Source organism: Oreochromis aureus, linkage group 3, assembly GCF_013358895.1.
Source record: "Oreochromis aureus strain Israel breed Guangdong linkage group 3, ZZ_aureus, whole genome shotgun sequence".
NCBI classification, from domain to species: Eukaryota; Metazoa; Chordata; class Actinopteri; order Cichliformes; family Cichlidae; genus Oreochromis; species Oreochromis aureus.
The window spans coordinates 69515967-69542460 of record NC_052944.1 but is presented as its reverse complement, the minus strand read 5'-3'; the positions used below and the strand labels follow the sequence as shown (position 1 = coordinate 69542460).

Sequence of the window (26494 nt, the reverse complement as noted above, 5' to 3'; positions counted from 1 at the left end):
CCATGTTGGTGGCATTTAAGCAAATATCAATCTCTTCAAAAAGCCAATCTGTGTCTCACAGTGTGAGTGAATGTAGTCATTCAACTTCCCGTGGAGAGGGGAGGGACTGCTCTCTTAAGGTGAGGCGGAAACAAAGGATTAAAAACAAAGCAGGGGGACAAAAACATGGTGAGTGTTATAGTGCATTTATGTGTTTTTCAGAATAATCAGAAAATTAGTTCCTGACTGGAAAACATGACATGAATGTTTCGCAAGTTAGAACAAAAACTGTGACTGTTGTTTTGGTCAGTTTTGTTACTCAAGTTTGTGACATCATCCAGAAAGAAGCATGATGGACAACATTAAATCTTTGCTTCATGGTCAGGACATCTTCCTGTCAGCAGTCTTTCTGTGGTTTTTAAGAGAGAACAAGGATCTGTTCATTTATTAGGTGGCAGGTCGACTAGGTTTATTATGTGTGTGTGTTTGTATTTAGGTTTCATATGTCTGTTGTATTTCCTGTTCTACAAGTCCCAGGTTTCTATAAATATGTTTGTCAGGATTTTCAACCTGCACTCACAGTTGTTGTTGTTCTGCCAGACTGCCTAAAGATGACAAGTTTAGCTGAGGACAGAGCAGAGTTTCCAGGAATCAGCAGTATGTCCATGAACAGTGACAATTCTCGAGATTTTCCTCCAGTCCTCAGTCATGATCCTGGATCCTCAGGCACAAAGTAAGAGACTGTTTCTGTTTTACTTATACAACACCACTTTTTGCACAGTGCACTCTCATTGTTGCACTTTTCTGTTTCACTGTCTTGTGTCTGTATCGTTCACCTCTGTCTGGTGTTGCGTTTTGTGTTTTGTAGTCCTGTGTTGATTTTCTGTTGTATGTAGCACCATTGGTCTTGTAGGAAAGCTGTCTCGTTTCACTGTGTACTGTACCACTGCACATGGTTGAAATAACAATATATAACAATATATATATATTCTAATCCATAAGATTCTCCTGTGTCTTAACGATACAGTCATGAAGTTTGTTATCTTACACATTTAGGATTGTTAAAAACTTTGCTTCCTGGCTTCAGGCTTTCTTCTTCTTCTTCTTCTTATTATTATTATTATTATTATTATTATCAGTATTAGTATTAGTATTTTAGGCTTTATTAATATTTTAGCTCTTTTCCAGTCATTTTGATCAAAGCACTTGAAAAACTCACACAGTCGTATTTTTAACAATAAGTTATGGCACGGTGATTTTCCTAAATCAGTGACGTTCATTCCCATGACTCTGTATTATGTGTTTAATGTCTTTATATTTTTTCCCATGAAGTTTTGTAGTTTTATCTTCATTTGTGAAATAACTGCTTTTCTACTTTATCTATGATGTTAATTTGGTTAGATGCTACCAATGTTAGCAACTTACATGTGAACATGCTCGTAGCGAGACCTCGTGTTAAAATAGTGAGTAATACTGGTAAACATGATAATGAGTCACACAGAGCTTTGTGTGACTCATTATCATGTTTACCAGTGTTTGATTTAGTGAATCCAGATGAAAGACCAATAACTTGGATATGTAACAGAAAAACCTAAACAAAAACTGAAACTTAAAAATATTAACTATGGATTCAAGAGTCATCTTAAAAGGAAGACCATGGTTCCAGCTTACCCTAAAGTACAGTGGTTTTAAGAACATCCAGTGCTTCAGCCTCAAGAATCTGACACTGAGAGACCACCAGCTTAATGACCACCAAGAGGGACATTCAGGAGAACAATGTGGGCTTCATTCTGTGCTTGTGTTTCCAGACATCAGCAGCACAAACACAGAGCAAAGTTTCCAGGATCCAGCTCCATGTCCATGAACAGTGCCAAGTCTCGAGATTATCCTCCAGTCTTCAGTCATGAACCTGGACCCTCAGTCACAAAGTAAGAGACTGATTCTGTTCTAAACTGAGCTGAAGATGATTTTGTTTTTTGCGGTCTTCAATATTATTTCAAAGGGGTTTGTGGGAGTGGAGTAACTGAATTGTGCTTAACCACCTCAGGAGCAGGTTATATTTGAAATTACGGATTGGGGTAAAAAAAAAAAAAAAGGGCTGCTTTTGGAAGATTGAATTCTCTGGAAAGCAAAGACACCATTCTAAAAAGATTCCGGCTAAATTCTGTCTTCCAGGAATGGGGGAGGATTAGGCTAAACTTCATTAAAATATTGGCTTATTTCTAGTCTTTCTTACCAGGGCTGGTAACAATCTCCCACAGCCTGTTGTTCTGATGGAGAGGTGAGGGGATATGGCCAGTTCTAACTGTCTTGAAGCCCTCCAAATATCTACCCAGCCCTCATCAGCCACATTCGCTATGGCAGCTCCCCTCTAGATCAGTGCTATTTGAAAATGACTGGGATAAATTTGGTGGCTTGGAAAGCCAAGCCCCAAGGATGTTTTACTTTTGAAAGGCAGGAATAACCTGTAAGAGTTATTTATACTAATATGGATTAATACTCAGTTTGTCACCATAGTCTTTCACAAAGGGTTAGAAAAGGAATGTTCACAATTTAGACTTTTTTAATGCAGGATATTTGATTGAGAAAATTTAGCAGGACCAAAGCAAAAGTAGAATCAAACAATAATAATCACAAAAACAAATCACTTGAATCTGGTTTTGGTCTCATCTTTGAAAGGAGAGACATTGGATGAGAGAAATGGGCATGCCTTGGCCATCACACACCTGTCTCTGTGTGGATATAATGCAATAATAAAGGAGCCGAGTTCTTGGAAGCTGTATTCCAGTCAGAAACAATGAAATTCCAATCATCTTGAATTTATTATCCAAAGTAGCAAACATGAGAAGAAAAAAAGTCCTAAATCATGCTTAGTCATCCTGACCAAGCAGCTAAAGGTTTCGCTCTCTCAGACAAGATCTGGGCTCTGTGCCCTGCTGGTACAAAGAATCCACCAGAGCAGCACACACATGCACCAAATCACAGTAAAAGGTCAGGTATTAAAACCAATTCGACTCAAGCTGCATTTTTCTTTCATCATATTTATTACATTTTAATTACCATTTACTTTTATATCTTTCTGTAAGAGTAAAAGAATATTTACCATTAGCAAAAGCACATACAGATAAACCCTAATTACAATTCTGTATCACTTTTAACATAACAGACTGAACGTTAAGACCTTTTACCCTCTTTCAGATGTAATGAAAGGCAAGCTGAAGGCAATCAGTTTCAACCCCCCTTTTCTTGACCAATCACAAATTTATTTATTTATTTATTTTTGCCAAGCAACCTCTCACAGAGCAGTTGTGTTGCTGTCTCTCTGTATTATGTGTTTAACCTCTTCATATTTTTTTCCATAAAGTTGCAGCTTTATCTTCATTTGTAAAAATAACTGCTCTCTGAGCCCTTGCTCGTAGCTAGATCTTGTGTTAAAATAGTGAGTTAACTAACTCGCTTTGTGTGACTTATTATCCTGTTTACCAGTGTTTTGAATTAGTTAATCCAGATGAAAGAAAAATAACTTCTGTAACAGAAAAACCTGGATGAAAGCAAAATATTAACAAAAGATTCAAAAGTGATTTAAAAAGGACCATGATTCCAGCTTCCCCTGCAAAAAGTACAATTATGTTAAGAACATCCAGCGCTTCAGCCTCAAGAATCTGACACTGAGAGACCACCAGCTTAATGACCACCAAGAGGGACATTCAGGAGAACAATGTGGGCTTCATTCTGTGCTTGTGTTTTCAGGCATCAGCAGCACAAACACAGAGCAAAGTTTCCAGGATCCAGCTCCATGTCCATGAACAGTGCCAAGTCTCGAGATTATCCTCCAGTCTTCAGTCATGAACCTGGACCCTCAGTGACAAAGTAAGAGACTGATTCTGTTCTAAACTGAGCTGAAGATGATTTTGTTTTTTGCAGTCTTCAATATTATTTCAAAGGGGTTTGTGGGAGTGGAGTCACTAAATTATCCTTACTGCCTGTAGAGTAGGCTATTTTTGCCATGGTGCTGGGTCGGTGACCCAGCGTTTTGTGTTTATCATTATGGTTATTATTATTATTATCTGATTTGATGTTTGATTTCTTTTGATTTCTTCATGGTTATCTTTATTAGTTTGTAGGTTTCATTCTCAGGGTTTGCAGTTCTTAGGTTTTCTCCCTGTGTCCTCCCCCCAGTGCTCTGTTCGTATCCCTGAGTTTGTGCTTGTGAATTTCCTGTTTTACTTTGAAGGTCTGTCTCTCGTGTCTAATTAGGTTCAGCTGTGTCTTCCTCCTGTGTGCCATTTCCTCGTTACCTTGTGTCTGTATTTATACTGTGTGCTTGCCTGTGTTTATTGTCGGTCCGTCTGTGTAACTCGGTGTATCTCTGCCTCTCTCTGCATTCTTTGTTCTCTGTTCCCTGTTCTCCATCCTCCATCCTCGGTTCTCCATCTCATGTTCATCCCGGCATATTATGGTTTCAGGTTTGTTCTCTAGTTTTCCCAGTTTAGGTTATGTTTAGTTTTGTCCTCGCCACCTTTGCTTTTGTTGTTCTCACCTCCCGTAATAAAGCTCACTCGCATCACAGCTTTTGCCTTCATCTTGGGTCCTCCTTCACAAACACCACATGGCTTGCTCCTCAAACTGTGACAATTTTGAGATTACTGATCAAAATGTATAAAATGACTGCTCTTGGAAGTATAAATTCTTTGGAGAGAAAAAAAGCATAATTCTTAAAAGCTCTGGGTAAATTCTGTCTTTCAAAATTGGGGGAACAATTGAACTTTATTAATGTACTAACTTGTTTTCAGTTTTCAGTCTTTCTGAGAAAGGCTCTTGATTGGTTTTTGTTTTTGTTTTTTCACCAAACAAGCTCTTAAACAGCATCTGTACATACTGAAATATTATAAGGTAGCCAGCTAATTAACTAGAATCATGTGACTCTTTATCCTGATTCCTGTTGTTAGGATTAGTGAATCAAGATGAAATCCCAGTAGTTGTGAAATTTCTGTTGTGAAAATGTCCAGAACTTCATCCCCATAAGTCTGAAACTGAGAGAGCACTAGCTCAATGGCCAACAACAGGAATATGCAGAAGAATAATCTGTTTCATTTTGTAGACGTCAGCAACATGAACACAGAAGGGAATTTCTAGGATCCAGCTCTGTGTCCATGAACAGTGACAAATCTCGAGATTATCCTCCAGTCTTCAGTCATGAACCTGGACCCTCAGTCACAAAGTAAGAGACTGATTCTGCTGTAAACTGAGCTGAAGATGATTTTGATGTTTGCGGTCTTCAATATTATTATATTAAATTATTATGTTATATATTATATTAGATATAATATTATAATATGATACCAGAATAGGCTAAACTTTATTAACGTACTAGCTTAGTTCTAGTCTTTCTGACCAGCTCTCAATGATATCGCGCATTCGTATAAATTTTTTTGGCTTTGTTTTATTTTTTCTTTCTCGCACACAAGCTGTGTTGCTTTCGGTCTATATTGTGTTTGTCCTTTTGATATGTTTTCAAATGAAGATATGTTCCTTTGTAAAACTGATGTTTTGCTAACAGTACACTTATCCATGTTTGTGTTTGGTTAGATGCTGCCACCAGTGCACCATTCATGCAAATGTGCTCATGGCTAAACCGATGAGTCCTGGGTTAAAATAATGAGTTGGTAAACCAGCTTTCTGGGACTCCTTATGCTGATTACCAATATTAGGACTAGTAAATAAAGCTATAGGAAAGCTAACTTGGTATTAATGGAAATCAAAACTCGTGAATATTAACTAAGGATTCAAAATTGATTTTAAAGGATGACCCTAGCTCATAAATATAATGTAATAGACTATTTGTCCACAACTGAGCTGATGGTTAGTTGTCAGCAGGAAGAACTATGAAATCTAACTATCTTTGCCCAGATGTTAATGCACTCCAAGAAAATTTTTACGAGTCATTCACAATTCCTGAGCTATAAACATGAGAATTAATGTGTCTTTTTTCATTACTGATTAACATCTAATTTACCTCGCAGATTGAAGTTTTTTTGTGTTTGGTAGCCTACAACATTTCCAGAAAGTATTTAAACTTGGGTATTTCTGAGTTTACTTTGGTTAGAATGAATTTTACTTGGTATTCACAGAGATAATCCACTGGTTGGGGAGCCACTGTCCTGCTGTGCTTTGTGTCAGGATGTTCTGAAGGATCCATCAAAAACCTCCTCCTGTCCCCAGTGTGGAGAAAGATCCAGAACCAGAGCTGGTCTGCAGACAGCCAGTAAGAGCATCTGTGTAAAAAGAAAGACTTAACATCTTTCTGCTGATGGACTGCTTTTTGGAAAACTGGACATCTTTTTGTGATTTTGACACATTAAACTGTATTCTTGCTCTCTAGATTCATGGGTTTCTTTTTTCTTTCAAAAGATGTTTCTCTCCAGAAGATTTCAGATGCACTAAAGGCCAGTCTGAGGACGAGATATGAACATGTGATTGAAGGAACTAATAAAACAGGATGTGGAGCCCTCCTCAGATCGATCTACACTGAACTCTACATTACAGAGGGACCGAATGAAGAATTTCGCTTCCAACATGAGGTGAGGCAGGTGGAGAGTGTTTACAAGAAGAAAATCCACTGTGAAACACCAATAAGCTGCCAGGACATCTTTAAAGCCTTTCCTGACCAACAGAGATCCATCAGAGTGGTTCTAACAAATGGTGTTGCTGGCATTGGAAAAACCTTCTCAGTGCAGAAGTTCACTCTGGACTGGGCAGAGGGCTTGGAGAACCAACACATCAGTGCGGTGGTTCTGCTTTCATTCAGGGAGCTGAACTTGGTCAGAGACGAGCAGTACAGTCTCCTGGAGCTGATCCATGTTTTCTATCCAACATTACAGAGCGTCACAGCAGAGCAGCTCACTGTGTGTAATCTTTTGTTCATCTTTGATGGCCTGGATGAAAGCAGACTTTTGTTAGATTTCACCAACAGGAAGCTTGTGTCTGATGTCACACAGAAGTCATCAGTCAGTGAGCTGCTGACAAATCTCATCGCGGGGAATCTGCTTCCCTCTGCTCTCATCTGGATAACTTCCCGACCCGCAGCAGTCCATCAGATTCCTCCCACATGTGTTGACAGGATGACAGAAGTACGAGGCTTCACTGATACTCAGAAGGAGGAGTACTTCAGGAGGAGATTCAGTGATGAAGAGCTATCAAGCAGAATCATCTCACACCTGAAGACATCCAGGAGCCTTTACATTATGTGTGGGATCCCAGTCTTCTGCTGGATCACTGCTACAGTTCTGGAGCACATGTTGGCTACAGAGCAGAGAGGAGAGCTGCCCAAGACTGTGACTGACATGTACTCACACTTCCTGCTGGTTCAGACAAAGAAAAAGCACAAGTACCATGAGGGGCAAGAGGTGAGTTGGCAAGAGCTCACCAGAGCTGACAGGGAAGTTCTGTTGAAGCTGGGGAGGCTAGCATTTGAACATCTGCAGAGAGGAAACATCATGTTCTACCAAGAAGACTTGGAGCAGTGTGGTCTGGATGTCACAGAGGCCTCAGTGTACTCAGGAGTTTGTACAGAGATCTTCAAAAAAGAGTCTGTGATCTTCCAGAAACCAGTTTACTGCTTTGTTCATCTGAGCATTCAGGAGTTTCTGGCTGCAGTCTACATGTCCCACTGTTACACCAACAGGAAGACAGAGGTGCTGCAGGACTTCCTGAGTACGGACATTTCATCTCTTGAAGATTTTCTGATCAGAGCCATGGAGAAATCATTCCAAAGTGTTAACGGCCACCTGGAACTGTTTGTTCGATTCCTTCATGGCCTCTCTCTGAACTCCAACCAGAGACTCTTAGGAGGTCTGCTGGGTCAGACAGAGTACAATCCACAAACCATCCGGAGAGTCATTAACAATCTGAAGGTGATTAGCAGTGAGGGCAAGTGTACTGACAGATGCCTAAACATTTTCCACTGTCTGATGGAGATGAAGGACCTCTCAGTACACCAGGAGATGCAAGAGTTCCTACAGTCAGAGAACAAATCAGAGAAGCAGCTCTCTGGAATTCAGTGCACAGCTCTGGCATATTTGCTGCAGATGTCAGAAGTTTTTGATGAGTTGGATCTGGTGAAGTACAACACATCAAAGGAAGGACGACAGAGACTGCTACCAGCTGTGAAGAACTGCAGAAAGGCTCGGTGAGTCCAGATGTGATTAACTTATGAAATCAGTGTTGGTTAGTAGGTTAGGTCTTACTAAAACATACTCATTGTCCTTATTACAGAGTTCCAGTTTTTTCTTGGAAACAATATATGTCAGTTTATCTTATTTTTTTAACAAATATGTCTGTGAAGGTTCTCAGTCATCCAGGTCATCGTAGTCAAAGGAGTTTGCAAAGAAAAGCGTCTGGACTTCTTTAAGTTGCTGGAAGTTACCCAGTGGGGGGAAACTCCCACTGGGTTTAAATCTGGGACTCTCGGCCTTTTGACCTTAGAACTGAAGAAGCTTCTCGGATGAGAGGTGAAACGTCTTCAAGCAACTTAAAGAAGTCCAGACGCTTTTCTTTGCAAACTCCTTTGACTTTTTAACAAATAATTTTTCTGATGAAAACTTTTTTGCATGCCTGCTGTTTCAGCTGAAGCAGTTATAGTGGTCACATGTAAAAGGTGATGGGATAACACTGTTGTCACAGTGACTTGGCTTTAGCAGTAGAAATAAAAGTAAAGTCAGCCACAACAATATCTACTTCAGTTTCACAACATCACAATGAGCTTCCATAAACTACTGATCATGTGAGACAAAAATTAATACTGCAGTGTTGAATTGAGCAGTGAAGCATTTTATTTAATTCGAGTCCAACATTTTATTTTACCCTCCTGGAGTTGCACCGGTGCATCGAAATCGCCTGACATATTTACCTTGCTGAGTCTCCACTTCAAATTGTGCCAAAAGTGCAGAGTGGTATAACACATATTGGAATCTTATTGTGACACCTGATTGTTTTGTAAATAATTGTTAAAAATAAACAACAACAACAACAAAAACAGGGGCATTGCCTGGATTTTAATGTAAATAGGTAAATAGTCATATATATATATATATATATATATGTATATATGATATATATATATGTATATATATAAAATATGTGTGTGTATACTTTCATTGCTTTCTAATTTTGCTGTAAGGTCAGAAATGTGAGCTTGTCTTGAGCCAAAAAAGTACAAAGAGTCCAAACAAAGTAAGCTAAATCATTTTTAATTGGAAATATAAAGGAAAAATGAAAATTAGTCAGAAACAGCCAATTAAACCCTTGACCCCAGAAGGTTAAAGAGTTGGTCTTAGATGTGGGATGACATCACAGTGACGGACTGTGGACCGTGTGGAAGCCTGTATGGAACTTATTTTGTCTCCTTTGTCTGCACATTAAATCAAAAGAAAAAGAAAAAAATCTGTGGTTCTGAGAGAGACTGAAGAGAATTAATATTTCGTGTCAAACAATCAGATCAGCTGAACGATTGATGTTAAGAAAAAGTGTCCAGTTGTTTTTCATCAAGTGCGGAATTAAATATAATGTGTCTTCTTCATAATAACATATATTCTAACACATATGTCAACACAGACTTCATGATGTCCGGCTCTCAGAGGCTTACTGTTACACTGTGACCTCAGCTCTGACGTCTAACCCCCCCCACCTGAGAGAGCTGCACCTGAGTTCAATCAACCTGGAGGATTCAGCAGAGACAGTGTTTGCTAGTCTGGGGAATCCCAACTGTAGACTGGAGACACTCAGGTCAGTTAACTGAATCTGTTGTTATTTCTTCTTCTCTTTTTGAACTGTAAAGTGATCTCCTTATAACCCAACTCCAGTGGTGTAAGACAGAGGGCAGGGATTCACTGATCCAACTTCATTAACATTGCACCACTAAGTAAGACTGCAGATCTAGCCTGCAATCCACAACGTGGGTGAGACAATGACCGAGGTTAGAACAGCCAACTAATAACCTACACGTTGCTGTTTTGAGACTGTTTTCAGATGCTGACATTTTAAAGATGAGTTTGTAAATGAAGAATAAACAAGTGGACTAAACGGGTACTAAAAGCATTTTTTAAGTCCAGTCCGTGTGTATCAGCTGGTTAATGGTTACTGCAGGCTGAAGAACAGCAGACAACATCTGTACTTTTCAGTTATATTAAACATAAAGACAAACTCTCTCCAAAACCTCAGAACAAAATCTGTGCAGCTTTATCTGTAGACATACCTCCTAGAAATGCTGCTATAATGATAATAGATGCTAGCTACGACCTTTGCTCAATAATGGTTGCTCGCGGTGGACTTTTTCACTCCTCTCTCAAACCATCTTTCCTCTCTGTCTAAAATGTGAACACTGGCATCCTTGAAAGTGTGGCCTCTATTCTTTAGCTGTAGATGTACAGTTGAGATGTCCTTTAAGGTGGCTCTTCTCGGTTGTACCATGCATTTATGGAATGGTGGTTTGGTTTCTGTTATCTAGAGGTCCAGCTGAAAGCTGCTGCACTTGGCAGTAATGTGTATAGTTTGCAATTGCCCGTGTCTTTATTGGATGTTCAACTGGTTTTCTTACAAGAAAAAGGGATGATCATGTCTTCATTTTTTAGAAAATCTCATTCGTTAGGAAATAGTAATGCTGGGCTGCAGATTTAAAATGTGAAAACATCTGTTTGCATTACCAGTGATTTTATCTACATGTTCAATTCTTTATTCAGATTTGAGAATTGCAGTTTGTCAGATATCAGCTGCGCTGCTCTGATCAGTGCTCTGAGGTCCAACCCCCCCCTATTTAAACCATGTGGATCTGGTACAAAACCTACAGGATTCAGGAATGAAACAGCTGTGTGATTACCTGGAGAGTCCTTACTGTAGTCTGGAGACTTTAAGGTCAGTTCACTTATTGAGAAACGAAATATACCTCTTTAGATTATGTTTGTTAGTGTTACTTCACAAAAATTTATCATCATTGATTTAGGTCTGCAGAACAAACAGTCACATATACAAAAGACTATTTATTGTATCTTTTCTCACTGTAATAATATAAAGATTTAACGTATAATTTTGTTGCTATGTGTTCTTAGTCCTGTCACACTATGTTCCTACAGGTTGACTGCTTTGCTTTAGATGCTGTACTGTGGTGAGTATCATTCAGGTCTTTGAGATCAATTAATTTCACTTTCATTTCTAGAAAATTAAAGGTAATTTTAAGATAAATCTTTGTAATTCTAAATATTACTCTAATATAGAATTGATGCCTTGCACTGATGTGTATGTCTGTGGATTTTTTTTCTACTCAAAGCTTTCCACAATCTCAGTATTTGGTGAATGTAACTCAAATGACTTCATTATTTTCATTAAACTCAATTTAATTTGCTTGTTGTGACATCTTTATTGGCTGTCACACACAGAAACATGTAGAATTACTTTAATTCTTTAATCCTTCTATTGGTATTAGTGAGTATTCAATCTGCATTGACTGCAGCTGTTTAAATCCCACTTTTTGGTGTTCTCAAAAATGCTCTTTATAATGAGGATGTTTTAAATGCACCCCATCAGTATGTGTATAAAAATACATTAAAAATAACTGTGCCCTTTAAGGAAATGAAGTGTGTGATACAATGTATTTAAGACAAATCTTTTTCAGTCTTTTGAACAGATTGATACACGCAGCGATGCCTGCAGAGTGATCCTTGAAGTCAAGGACTGACTCTGCCCAGACTTCCCAAATGTGTCGCAGACCGTGCAAAGACAGACAAAGACAGCATGGCCTTAACCAACTGCCTTTACATGCTGGATGAATCTTATCACTCCCGTGGGTGTGTCAGTATTGGCATAATCACATTCCTAGACGCTGAGACATTCAGTTCATTTACCTAAATAGCATTTTGACCCAATATCTTAAATATTCTTCAGTTCTGATTTGTTTGTGAAATAGGTTTTTAATTGCATTCATTTCACACCCAGAGATCCACTGAGGATAGACCAAAGTGAGAATGCTCTACACTCATAACACAGAGATGCCCATGACAAAGCAAATGACCAAAGGACTTTCCTTTAATCTTACAAGAGTCACTAAGCTCTGAAATAAGTGCTGGAATATATTTCCACCACTAAAAAAGTAGAGGCACAAAATAAGTGTCTCTATCTGCTTTCCTGAGTTGAATGATACCTTTGAAGTACTATGGCTGCTCTCTAGCTGGTCTTGGAGCTAAAAGTAATAAAGCAGGTCCTGATTTATTACTTTGCTATGAAAAATTGTAGTAATTTCATTGTCGCATGTTATCTTGCTTGTGGTGTTGCATTAGAGCTCCAGCAGTGTGTGTGTGTGTGTGTGTGTGTGTGTGTGTTTTTAAGTGCTGTGTTATATTACAGTTGAAACACGTGTGTGTAACATGTTTACTGTATTAAATGGAAATCCAGTTTTGTAGTTAAAAATGTGCAGTAAAAAATAAAGTGTTCACACCACTTAGTTTGTTCCACATTTTGCCATGTTAGTCTTATTGTTAGCATGGTGTGAAATGTATACACAAACATTTTCTGTAAAATTAACATGAAATAACTGTGAAGAGATCACATGAATAAAAACACATAGCAGCATAAAATAAAATAAAAGCCGTGTTTATTTAACATAAAAATTGTGTGGTAATATCACAGAAAACTAAAGCTGATAAAATATAACTTTGTGTGTAACCAATGTAAATGTTTTCAAGTTAATCCAACAAATTATGTTTTCAGTGTGTACATATGCACACAGAATCTTTGTATCAGTGGAACACGAGGAAATCAATCACCAAATCTTTTTGCAATAATGAGGCATTCAGAACTCTCCGCAGAATATTTCCACTCCAGACTTGAGTGAAATCAACAGAGGAAACTTGATGTTGATGTTAAATATGTTAAATATCTCTGTGCAGGTGTCTGAGCTTAAACTCAGTGTGTTCACTCCAGTAAGAAAGCTGAGAGGAAGGTGGCTACATGACATACCTGTACAGCCCGATCCGGCGGGGAGGTGTGGGAAGCCAGATCGGGCGCCCCCCTTCCGGCTCTCCTCTCTGCTCTCTCCTATCTTATCTTACTTACTTGTCTTACTTCTCTTTATCACCTTTTCTGTCCCTTTGAAGAAATGAGGCTCCATAAATGTTAAAGAGGTAAGTATTTGCAGTGAATAGTAAAGTTGAATAGTAAATAAACTGTAGAAAACTAAACAGCAGAAAGAATAAGAGAAATAACAATTTTAACATAAACCAGTGACACACTCCGGGGCCTGATCAACCCTGGCAGGGCCTCCTTGGATGAGGGTGTCTACTGATAATGGCCGAAACACCCAATGAATCCAAGGTCCACTACTGACGATGTGTCCCAAATTTAATATAATTTAGATCAGATCCCTAAACCTAACCAAGGAAAAATGGCAGATTGACTGACTGATTTTATTGATTAGCATACAGAATACAAAATAAAGATTACCACAAAACAAAAAATCATGAGACAAGGCTAATCAAAAAGGTATTGGCTGAAGCATTTGCTTATTATGCCAACCCTTTTAACAAAAAATCTTTTGCATGCAGCTCCTGTACACAGGGCTCAAAGCAAAGAATAAAACAAAGCAAAGCAAAAACAAACAAACAAACAAACAAACAAAACTTTCCACCTTAGATAACTACATCAAAGCAAAACAATCAAGAGTTTCAGAATTATTATTTTTGCTCTTTTCATTCTTGATTAATATATTTTTCTAATACTCTATTTTTAAACATGTTTTTAAACAAGGAAAATGAATTAAACCTTTTTAAATCACTGTCATAACTATTCCACAGCTTAACTCCTCTAACAGAAACACATCTCTGCTTTATGTTTGTCCTTATCTTGTTTGTTTTAAAGACATCTGTTCCCCTTAAGTCATATTGACTCTCTCTGACTTTAAACAGCTTCTGAATACTGCGGCAAAGCAAGTTATTTTGTGCTTTATACATTATCTGTGCCATTTTATATTCGACTAAATCATAAAATTTTAGGGTATTCAGATTAATAAACAAAATGTTAGTTGGTTCTATATAGTTTGATTGATTTATAATTCTTATAGCTCTTTTTTGTAACTTGAAAATAGGAAGAGTATTTGTTTTATATGCATTACCCCATATCTCCAGACAATAAGTCATATATGGAAGCAACAGAGAACAATAAAGTGTGTATAATGATTTTTTGTTCAGGACATGCTTTGTTTTGTAGAGAATAGCAATGGTCTTTGACATTTTTGTTGTGACATGATTTATATGAGACTTCCAGCTCAGCTTATCATCAATTATCACTCCAAGAAATTTATTTTCGTACACTCTTTCAATTTCAATTCCATTAACCCTGATTTTACCCAGATTAGCCTGGGTAAAAGAACGAAAGTTGAGGCACACAACGATGTGTGCCGCTGGTAAAGCTTCTGTGCTGCTTTTCCTCATAACAGCCATCCCCCAAGATTTTCTCCATTTAAAGCAATGCATTGTCAGGGATTGTAACATCTAGTCCTTTTACTGAACCTGCTCTGAAAGGACTGCAGTCCCTGCTGCTCTTTATACTAGATTTGCTGCATCACTGACTAACAGTTGATTAAGGGAGTCTCTATAAACACCCATCCCTCAGTTATTACCTCTGTTCTTCCCTCTTTTTTTACGGATGGGGATAATGGTAAACAGGGTGGTTTGTGCTGAGAGTGGATGACCTGCGTCCTTATAAATCAGAGTGAGTGAGACAACAGCAGCTCGTGTGTAGATCCTCTAACTGGGACATATTACTGAGAGGCTGAGTGCTTCATCCAGTACAGTCTGACAGAAACGTAGAACAGATGACTGTCAGTGCTGTAGAGTGAACTGCTCTGAGAACAGCTCCACTGTCACAGAGTGAAGAGTCCACCATCAACCTCTTTGTGTCTCTTAGGATCTGACAGAGGATCATTAGTGTATCTGTACTGATCTCCTGCTGCTCAGTCTTTCTACACTCTCTGTAGACACACTGAGTCTCCTACACATTCACCTCCTTCACCTCCATTTTATTTCATCTTTTTATTTAATTAAATATTCTGAAGCCATAATGATCCTGCAAAATGATTTGCAGTCATGTGAAGAGGTGGTGTGAATACTGTGTTGTTTTGTGTTGCAGCTCCACCCTGTGGAATGATGACAAACTTCAGCTGATGCCCACTGAAACTGCAAGTGACGATTAGTTCCAGGAAGCGTGTGGTTAAAGTCTGAGTTTTCTTATTACCTAATTGTGTTAGACTCAAAGGGTTCTTGAAAGTACCAATAGCCTTTCTTCACGGTGAAGCAGATGAAAAAAAAATATAAGCACATAAATATAAGCAAATACATGTGTTTGTCTTACAGAAGCCATTAACTAAAACAAAACCGAACTACTAAACAAACAAACAAGCCCACGTTACATATGTTCAGAAAGAGCTAAATTACCTGGATCAGCACACTATCAGCACACTACAATTCACCACAAGCTGTAGTCACAATCAGTGATTTACATTTTTAAACTTTGCATTTCACAAGGGAACAAGACAATGCTGCCAACTCTCTCCATCCCTGTTTAAAGACTATATAATAATAATCCAAAAATCAGTGTTGGGAAGGTAGTTTAAAATGTATTCTACTACAGATTACAGAATACATGCCCCAAAATGTAGTTTTTAATGTATTCCGTTAAGTTAGTGAATTAGAGTAACGTATTCTGAATACTTTCAATTACTTGATATACTGTCATATTTTTTACAACTACATGAATGTACTATATCTGTGTCATTTATTACTATTACTGAAGGTTACTCACCACCGAGCCAACATTTTTAGCTGGTGTAAGTTGAGGTTAGTTCATAGACTGCAGACTGTTAGACATGGTGCATACCATTAACAACCTGCTAGCTGCAAATAACCATGTGCAGTTCTGAAAGCAATACCAACTAGATCTTTAAGTCTTAATATAAAATGAGTAACAGTTGGGTGGACATTAGGTAAGGCAGTGATCTCGTATAGAAAATATTTCTGTATCAGTAATATGTTTTCATTCTGTCTGCTTTCAGAACTGCGCATGATTATTTGCAGCTAGCAGGTTGTAATGCAGCCTTCAGTAATAGTAATAAATCACACAAGAATAGTACATTGAATGTACTGAAGTGGGACATAACCTACCACAACTAAAACAAGTTAGTTGCAGCAGCTAATCTTTGTTTTTAAAAAAGAACTTACTGTCAGATGTTTGTTTAGGTTGGAGATGGAGTCTTTTCATGCTAAGAGCAGCTTGGTTGCTGGCAAAAAGAGTTTACATTGCACGGTCAGATTTTCCCCATCCCTTTCTTCTTTAAATGTGAAGTTTGATTTATGTTTTTGTCAAGAGATTTATTCTAAATGACACTTCTTCAGCTGAGAGTCTAAGAGTGAAGAGACACACACAGACGCTGTGGTTTTCACTTGTATACAAGGGCGGTCACAGAACACTCACACCAGAGTGGGGGCCCTGTGATGCGCGCTCTGTTCTTGCACTTGTCTTTATTTATATGCAAAAATAATACAACAGTGAATACGTCTATTCATAGGCAGAGGAAAGTTAGTGCGTAGGGAGTGAAGATAAGAGTGGTTTAGGTGTATGCATGTGTGTTGTGGGATACAGAAAGACGCGGCCTCTCTTCTTGTTAGGGAGCGTCAGATAAGAGTGTCCAGTTCGCCTCTTCCTGGCAGGAGTGAAATAATAACAGCTATTATCGCTGTGAGAAAGAATTCATAAAACAGTCCTGTAGTGGACAACAGTCTAAGTCATCAAAAGGTCATCATACAGTATTCTATCATATGCAAACTTATATCATTAAAAGCTTATACTGACTACTAAGTACAATTTTCCATTGACATTCCCTCCTGTTGTCAGTATAACTTTGAAGTGAGATATCAGTATGTAACATCTTGTAGTACATTTTCTATCACACCATCATTAATCACACAAAGTCTTCATGCTCCAACAGGTCGGGGTCATCATCATCATTTGTCACGGCTATGTATGCAGCAACAGTGGAAACAATTATGCGGTTAATCATGAGTTTTAGACATGGCAGGATACATGTTATAAAAACACAAAATAAAAGTAAAAATACAAAAAGGGATAAATAGAATAAATAAGAATAAGAATACAAAGGAATTGCAAGTATTTCAAGTATTTCAAGTATTTCAAGTATTGAAGTCTATTGCACCGTTGGTTTTTAACAAAAAGTATTGCACAGTGAAAAGGCAGTAGTAGTCTTTTTAGCAGTCACTTGTATTATTTACATAGTCCTGATTTTGGGCCTGCTGGATCTGTCTCAAGGCGTTCAGGGCGTCAGTCATGTTTGATGAGTGTACATTGTCTGATGTGTGTGTGTGTCATTTCTCACTCAATCAACAAGTGCACGTCTGTTCAGGTGTGTGTTTCTCTTCATTTTGAGTCAGTGTGTGTAGATGTGTATGTTTGTGTATGTTGGCGTGTTTATCACTTTCCTGTTCTGGTGTTTTGGGTAAACCACGGCCTGAAGCGTGCCCTGGGGTCCTGCCCTCCTCCTTTTCAGTCCGGTTGCGACCATTGCTGCTGCTGCTGCTGCTCAAAGTTCAGTCTGTCCTGGTCTTGGCCCCAATTGGGGCAGTCCTTTCTCCAGTGTCCATGCTCACCGCAGGTGAAACCTGCATCTTCTTCTGTGTTTTGTCCATTCTGAGGTGCCTTTTGACCTCAGTTGCTCCTCCTGTCTCTGGCACGCCCTTTCTTCTGCTGCCCGATCATCCGTGTTGGTCCATCACTGTCCTGCACAGTGTTAAATGCAAAGTTATCAAGGTCAGCATTCTTTTGCTCGGCCTTACTTTTCATTCGGGCTTAATGGGCGTCTCGTCACAGCTCTGTCAGCTGAAGCTGTCTGGAAATCTCCCCCGTGTAGTGAAACGGGCCTTGGATTTAACGGTCTCCGTCTCTGCTGCATGAGATCGCTTTCCTGTAGCACTGTTGACATTTTTAGATTGTTGTTATGGGTCCAGCTGCTGCAGCATTTGGTCAGGGTCAGAGATGGTAGAGGGGAGAGCAGGAGTCCAGGTCAGCTTCGGCTTTCAGGACCGGCAAAGCAGCCTGTAATTAAACATAAAGAGAAAAAACAAAAACAAAACAAAACAGACGAACAGGAAAATGATGTTGTATTGGCTGTGTTATTCAGAGGGGAGAAACACCGGGCCAGGCCCTGTGTCAGCCTTCTCTCCCCCTTTTTTGTTTTTCCTCACAATATAATTAACTCATAACCCACCAAGGTGACAGGACAACACAGGTAGATATTAAAATTCGTAAGATCACGTTTAAAGGCACAAAAAAGGAATTTTCCTTCCTTCAGTAATCACTTGCATGATTCAATCAGCAGAAAACATCTCACCATTTGACTCTTAACCACTAAATTTGTTGTTTCATCACTGGTTGGTCATACCAGTGTCGTTCTTTTTGAAGTTGTTGTCCTGCAACCCAGAGAGTTTATTTGTTAGTAGTGGATAAACTTCAGCATTTGATAACAAAACTATTAAGTTTTCCCTGTTTTAACACTAATGAGGGATATAGGCACATGTATAGTGTGTGCTGTAGTGTAAGCTGTTCTTCATTGCATGTATGTGTATTAGTAGCTTGCATGCAAGGCCTCTGGGCCTGTCTCACCCAAAAGAGCATTTTCTCAACAGTTGCCTTTCTCTCGCGTGTGTTAAGAAAGGCAAATGTGCTTGTAGCAGTTGTGAGATTATTATGCTGTTATATATTACATTATACCTATAATCAAAATGAGTGAATCATGATACTGCTGTAGGCCACATCATACTTCTGAGTTAAAAGAATGTGAAAATCATTAGATTTATTAGATAGGTTTGTATTATCCTATACTGCTGATTTACTGTGAGTGAGTTACACTGTTTCATGACATTTCATACTGCCGAGTTATGAAGAGAATATTGTATTCAGAGAGTAGGGGTCTCTCTCTCTTTTTTTCCTCTTTGTGATAGTAAAAAGAACAGAGCACATGCCACGGGAGCATCACCCCCACCTTTGGTGGAAGCAGAAAAACAGGGAGCCAAGGTCATAACTCAGGCTCACTAAGAGTTAGAAAGAATATGAATGCTTAGTTTGTGGCTGTGGCGCATTTTGTATAGCTTCTTTTCGTTGTTTAGTAGCTTTCTGCCTTCACCTGAGAGTGTGCCCTAAGCATGTGACTTCAGGTCTCCATAATTGGAGTTTATTCAAAGATAAATAAGATGATTTCATTTATTGCTCGCAGATCATTCACTAAATGGTATTTTGCAGTATTAGCTGTCTTCACCACTTAAACAAAACATCACTCTTTGTTTTATTATTATTATTATTATTGTTATAAATTCTCCTTTCTCAAAAACAGAAAATGAAATTGTAGTTGTTCTTTGCTGAGAAACACAAAACCTCCCTTTTTTCCCTTTTTTCTTTTTCAAAACAAGAAACTAAGTTTTAACTTTTCTGGCTTGTCACCTAAAACAAAACAGACAACCCAGCTCTCAGCTGGCTCTGAACAGAAGTTACAGTACTCATCACTCAAGCAACATTTCAAAAAACAAAAGAAACAAAAAACAAAATTCAGCACACTACACAGAGAACAACAACAATACACAACTGAAGATGTTGTTCTTGTTTGTTCTCCCTGAATTTTAGAATAAAGTTATTACATCTGCATTAGTAAATCATATGCCTAATCATTATGTGCCACTGTGATCCACAAGTATGATCACAAATTTATTCATTTTCAACCCAACAAAACAAAAACAAAACAAAACAAAAACAAGTTACCGATGGCTTGAACGCTTTACACACGAGTCAGGATGCAAAAAGGCTGCTGCCAAAGACAAATCAGAAGCGTGAGGGAAAAAAACTGAGCCCACAGACAGCTTCATGTTTGAGCTTTAATAGCTGTTTCCCTCCCCCTGATGTGTTCTTATGCAGCTCCTGCTCTAAAAAAAAAAAATGTGTAACCTGCTCATCAGCTTAGCAGTGACCATATATTTAATTCAGCTTCTCAATTGTGTAGCTTTAGCTGTTGTATACAGGGTTTTTAGTTGTTAGTATAGGTGTGCTCTATATTTCAGCAATGTCTCATCTAGGATGACAGGTTTTCGAGCAGGTCAAGTGCCTCTATGCACTTAAGTAGTTTAGATATTTTCTTTACTTTCTTCATTTCATATGTCATTATACTGAATTTGAGCAACCTTAAGCTTGATGCAGATTACTTCTAACAATTATCCACCTCACATCATAACTGACTGAGGTGCCTCTTCATATTAATATTATTTCATTATTAATGTTATTATCTTTTATATAACAGCAATAGTATATTCAATATTTTATTTATATTTTATTTGTGTCCACCAAGGGCTGAGGGTGAGCTGCAGTCTCACCCTTTCCCAAGCTGGAGACATTTTCCTTTTCACACACTTTCCTTGGCTGAACAATGACACAACCTTAATATACCTTATGCATCTCTCTATTTCATTTAATATGTGTTTGTGTGAGTTATGTATTTTCTTTCGTTCTATTCAGTCTGGGCATGGTCTTCATCCTAACTATGTTTCATTGTTCATACCAGTTTACAGGTTGTTATCCTTGCTTTTATCAACTTGAATACATTACAGTTGTTTTATTTAACTTTATTCCTCTTGCATTTATATGCATTCAGTTGGGTCTGTTTCCAGCCCTTTTTAAACTTATACTTGGATCTCTAATTTTACTTGGTGAGGGATTATTATGTTCTTCCTAATCTGAACTGTTCTCTTCACCTGAGCTACTACCCTGTTCTGAGTCCCTGTCTTCTTTGTTTCTTACAGTCACGTGCAAAATGTCCCTCTTTTCCACACTTCCAGCATGTAGTGCTATAATTACTGTTTGGTGTGTATCTAGGTCTGTCTCTACCTCTTGCTCTTCCCCTATGCATTCCTCTCTATAATTACTGGTTGGTGTGTTGTTTTCCTAAACATTCCTCATCAGGTGTTAATTTTGCTTGTTTATTCCCCATTGTCAAAGATTTTGCTGGGCTGTCACTGGCACGCTTGACTTCAGAGTGGTTGCTGATACGCCCTTCTACTTCACTTCTAAAAAATGAAGCGGTATCAGTTTTACGAGATAAAACTCAACCGTTCTCATTTGTCACCAGTACGTGAGCCTCAGCAAAGAAAACAAATAAAATAGAAGTAGTTCAGCAGCGTATTGTGCTGTAAAATCAACTTACTTCTAGACACATACACACACATAGACATTTGCGCGCTTTTACAATTTGTTACGAAGTAATTACGGCTACCTCTAAAACCTAGGTCTAATTCGGTTCCTTATGGCGATTCCTAACCTATTTTATTTGTCGGTTCATTATGGCGATTCCTAACCTTTTTTATTTGTCGGTTCATTAAGGCGATTCCTAACCTATTTTATTTGTCGGTTCATTATGGCGATTCCTAACCTTTTTTATTTGTCGGTTCATTAAGGCGATTCCTAACCTATTTTATTTGTCGGTTCATTAAGGCGATTCCTAACCTATTTTATTTGTCGGTTCATTAAGGCGATTCCTAACCTATTTTATTTGTCGGTTCATTATGGCGATTCCTAACCTTTTTTATTTGTCGGTTCATTAAGGCGATTCCTAACCTATTTTATTTGTCGGTTCATTATGGCGATTCCTAACCAAAGTAGTGTTTCTCACCTCTCAGACGTCTCACTGGTGATTCGGATCGTCAGACTGAATCCCGCCGCCATGGACCAGACTAAAAACACCGGCCTGGACCCGAATTTTAGCGTTCCAGGGCTTTCGGCCTCGTCTAAGAGGGCTGTGCACAGACTTCGGTGCCGGCTCCACGGCGTCAGGAAACAGTATGCCAGATCCTGGAACAGAGTCACAGATAACAGTTCTGATATTTTTGATCCGGCTCGAAGGACCAAAATAAATGTCAAGAGATTTATTCTAAATGACACTTCTTCAGCTGAGAGTCTAAGAGTGAAGAGACACACACAGACGCTGTGGTTTTCACTTGTATACAAGGGCGGTCACAGAACGCTCACACCAGAGTGGGGGCCCTGTGATGCGCGCTCTGTTCTTGCACTTGTCTTTATTTATATGCAAAAATAATACAACAGTGAATACGTCTATTCATAGGCAGAGGAAAGTTAGTGCGTAGGGAGTGAAGATAAGAGCGGTTTAGGTGTATGCATGTGTGTTGTGGGATACAGAAAGACGCGGCCTCTCTTCTTGTTAGGGAGCGTCAGATAAGAGTGTCCAGTTCGCCTCTTCCTGGCAGGAGTGAAATAATAACAGCTATTATCGCTGTGAGAAAGAATTCATAAAACAGTCCTGTAGTGGACAGCAGTCTAAGTCATCAAAAGGTCATCATACAGTATTCTATCATATGCAAACTTATATCATTAAAAGCTTATACTGACTACTAAGTACAATTTTCCATTGACAGTTTTGATTGAATTTTTTTTTACCACATCAGTCTAACCCTGTCCAAACATTTTATTTTTCTTTGTTTTCCAAATTGCTAACTTTCCCATACCAAGAAGAAAAAAGATTAAAACATGAGACTTTCTTTTAAAACAAAAACAAAAACAGCCGTGAAAAACGCTCACCCAAGGCTTCCACCCAGTCCTGCAAAAAAACAAAACAGGCTTTTTAACCTTAAACAGGATAAAAACAAGTGTTCCAAAGACTGCTGTTGGTCACAAAATAGACATCCACCCCTAGTAGTTGAGTCAAAGTGAGCTCCGTGCCTTTTTGTAGCTATCAATCCATGTATAATCCTCCACTGGAGGTCAACAACCTGCTTTTCAACAGGTGACTTATACAGGATCCTCCAGCTTGAATGAACTTGGTCCTTATTGTAGGTGATGACAGCAAACAGTCCCGTACCACAAAATCATTGTGAAACAACGGTTCCTCAAAAAGCCACAAGCCAGGTCTAGGGTCAGGATCACGGAAAATCCTCAACGTTTTCCAAGCATCCAATACTGAATGATAAAATAGTGTTAAACCCGTCATATTGAGCTCTGCTACTTTAAGCAAAGACAGATGCTTGTACAGTCCAAGATGTCCAGCTTTCAGGTGAAGCAGCCGAGCCAAAGGGAGCCAACAGCAACTGCTTCCATAAAGCAGCTTCTGAGCAGTTTGTAAGCTGAAGGCACTGTTCTTGGCCATGATATCTATAAGTCCTTGCCCCCCCTCTGACATGGGAAAAAATAGTACACATGCCTTAATTCAGTGCTGCCCAGACCAGAAAAAAATCACAATAAGACATTGAACATCTTTAACCAGCCTAGAAAGTGGAACCAATACTACAAGCTTGTGCCACAGGGATGAGGCAACCAGATTATTGGCAATCAGATCTCTACCCCTACAGCTGGGGGTAGCAACCATTTCCATTTCGACAACTTTGACTCAAATTTTTCCCGTATACCTTCCCAGTTCTTTTTCTCAAAGTGTTCATTACCGATAAAAAGTCCCAATGTCTTAATACCATTCCTTCCTCAGCACAGATTTCCTGGCAGGGTAAGAACATTCTCTGCACACCATTCACCCATTAATAAGGCCTCACTTTTGTCCCAAATCACTTTGGCTGAAGAAGCCTTTCCTACAAAGCTAAGGTCTCACTCAGTTCATGCACATCATGTTGATTACTAACAAAACAATTTAGATCATAAGTATAAGCAGAAACAACTACTGAAGGACTCTGACCCAAAACTGGTAAAGTAAAACCTTTTCATCTCAATCTAAATCAAAGAAGTTCAATTGCTAATACCTCTATTAACTTATACAGGGTTACTCAACCCACCTGCCACCTTCAACACACAACTAGCATTAGCGTAGAGTAATCTTACCCAAGAAAGAAAAACATTTCCCACACCAAATGCTTGCGAAGTTGAAAAAAGAAAAGTATGATCTACACGATCAAAAGACTTCTTCTAATCAATAGAGATGATCCCCACATTTAGGTCATATGTCTCACAAATTGCAAAAACATCCCTCATGGTAAATAAATTGTCTAACATAGATCTGCCTGGAACACAATACGACTGATCAACTGGAACTAGGGGGTCAATAAATTTTTTTCAGTCTATTGGATAACATGTTTAAAAGAGTCACTGGTCTCCAGTTCTGTAAAAGGGCAACTCCCCCTTTTTAGGCAGCAGAGAGAGTACGCCCTGCTGGCAAGATGCTGGAAGTGTACCTCTAACAAAAGAATCCTTAAAGACACCCAAAAGGTCTGTCCCCAATAAGTTCCAGAAATGTTTAAAAAAATCTGCAGGTAAACGATCTATTCTTGGGGATCTCCCAGATATCCAGATGCCATCTGTGTAACAGCCTTTGTAAGCTCCTCCAATGTCAAGTCTGTGTTTAAAGTTTCCTGATCCTCTGAAGTAAGTTGAGGAAGGCCTTGAAGAAGTTCTGCTACCACTGCTTCATCACATGTAGCTTTTGAAAAGATATTAACATAAAACTCCATTGCAAGCGGTCTCATCTCTGTTGGATCTGTTGTAACTCGGTCGTTTGGCAGACAAAGGCAGACCATCTGCCTCTTCCATTCGACTGCCCTCTCCAAGTTAAAAAAGAATGTCGTTGTTGAGTCCATATCCTTGAGTTTTATAAACTGAGTCCGAATGAGAGCCCCTTTAGCTCTCTCCCGAAGAAGAGTACTCAACTCGGACGATCTGATATCCTCGTGTTGGTGTTGTTCCCTCGTCATCATAAATAATGTTGTTCCAGGTTCAACATTGCAAGTGACCAATCACCTTCTCCTGACGTCATCCGCGACCTCGAACAAAGCAAGCGCCTTCAAAAAATCAACTTCACTTGCGAGAAGAGAAACCGCCTCTGTAAGGACAATATGTATGTATATGTATGTATGCTTACCGTTTATTAAAGAAAACTATCCTGAAATGCAAAGAATTCAAGTTCCTGGATCAGCGGACAGAAGCAGTTTCTCTTCTCACAAGTAAAGTAGATTTTTTTAAGGTGGTATTTTTCAAAGGCACAAAAGGGGGACGTCACAACAATGTGGTTGGTCACTTGCAATGTTGAACCTGGAACAACATTTATTATGATGATGTGGGAACAACAACGACACGAGGATATCAGATCATCCACTCAAACTCTATTCTTTTATGATACAGTAAATCCTGCTAATGATTCTGACCAATGGAAAGTCTCTCCAAGTGCATTGTTTCCTGTTTCAGTTTCTGAATTACCCTCCTAATGTTGTCAGTGGATCTATAAGTGTATTGCAGCAGAATCTCCAAAAGTTGAATCTGTTCATCTGGACGTAGCGTTTTGTGGGAGAAACGTTTCGTCACTCATCCAAGTGAAAAAAATAACTCCCCCCAGACTGAGCTCCAACAGGGAGATCAGTTTGAGAACAGAAAAAAAAAAACACGAGTTCACTCATGTGGTGCAAGTTACATGGCCTTTGTATTCTCTATTCTGTTTTAAATAACTCTGTGTTTGTGTGCATGTGTATATGTGTTTCTTTTTAATTAAATATTTAAATATATATTGTCCTTTGACTGTGCACAGTGAGCTTGGTGTCCTTTTAGGTTTTTGTGACTGTTAATGTGTTTTTGTTTTGTTTTTTTATTGCAGTGAACTGAGGACACATCAACAGCTGTGGGGCCTTTGGTGGTGGGTCGTTTTCCACACTTCCTTTGTTGTACAGCACCTTGGGTGTAGACTTGATTTTAAGTGTGATTTTCTTTTGGTCCCCAGCTACTGGTAAGTCCTGTTCAGTGTATGGTTTTATTTAATTTATGACACTGTTACAGAATAGGCTGTGCCACAGACAGCTTTTATTGTTTTTATTTTTACAGATATAATTAAAGACATATTAATATTGGAGCCAATCTGCCTCAGTTGTGCATCTTTGAACCTGTTTTTCTTGTTTCTAAAAAGACTTTATATTTCCTAGAGATGAAATTCCCCTAGGTGGCGTTGTCATATTATTATTATATATTATTTTATTTTTTATATAACCCCTTTCACCACTTCATCACACGTGTTGTGTTTGGGTTTCCAGCAATGCGTTTAATTACCAAAATTAGAGAGGGGATAGAGCAGCTTCAGATGCAACTTCAAATGTCGGACAAAGTTGGAAGTTGTTCCATCTCCGTCTGTGATTCTCTTCTTCCATGTTTTGCATATTGCATTTCGTTTTTTGTTGTCTACTTCGTAGTTTATGTACCCGAAAGAAACTACTCTTTTTTCGGTTTGTTTTTTGTTTTTTAAAATCTGGTTAATTTGATTTGTGCTACAGCTCACGCTTACATACATACGGAGTGCGGTAAGAATGAATGCATGAATGAATGAAATGAATTAATGGTCTGCACTTTTTATATAATATGCATGTTAAATTTTAGATTTGGGGTAAAATATCAAGTCTTTTCAAGTAAACAGGTTCAGGTCCAATTCAAGTCT

General features: G+C 38.6%; 1 protein-coding gene and 1 long non-coding RNA gene across 2 annotated transcripts; one reads left to right on the top strand and one right to left on the bottom strand.

Moving 5' to 3' along the window:
• Window positions 1-584: 584 nt before the first annotated feature.
• LOC120437653 (protein NLRC3-like) lies at window positions 585-12606 on the top strand. The gene is made up of 9 exons (XM_039608180.1): window positions 585-712; window positions 1788-1907; window positions 3730-3849; window positions 5081-5200; window positions 6111-6244; window positions 6391-8167; window positions 9592-9762; window positions 10716-10887; window positions 11657-12606. The coding sequence occupies exons 1-8, from the start codon at window positions 591-593 to the stop codon at window positions 10846-10848; spliced, it is 2697 nt and encodes an 898-aa protein (XP_039464114.1). The 5' UTR covers window positions 585-590; the 3' UTR covers window positions 10849-10887; window positions 11657-12606.
• Window positions 12607-20333: 7727 nt separating this feature from the next.
• On the bottom strand, window positions 20334-22038 carry LOC120438896. The gene is made up of 3 exons (XR_005612238.1): window positions 21722-22038; window positions 21463-21647; window positions 20334-21388 (listed from the first exon to the last, which is right to left on the bottom strand). It is a non-coding gene; the product is annotated as an uncharacterized LOC120438896 (long non-coding RNA).
• Window positions 22039-26494: the final 4456 nt, after the last annotated feature.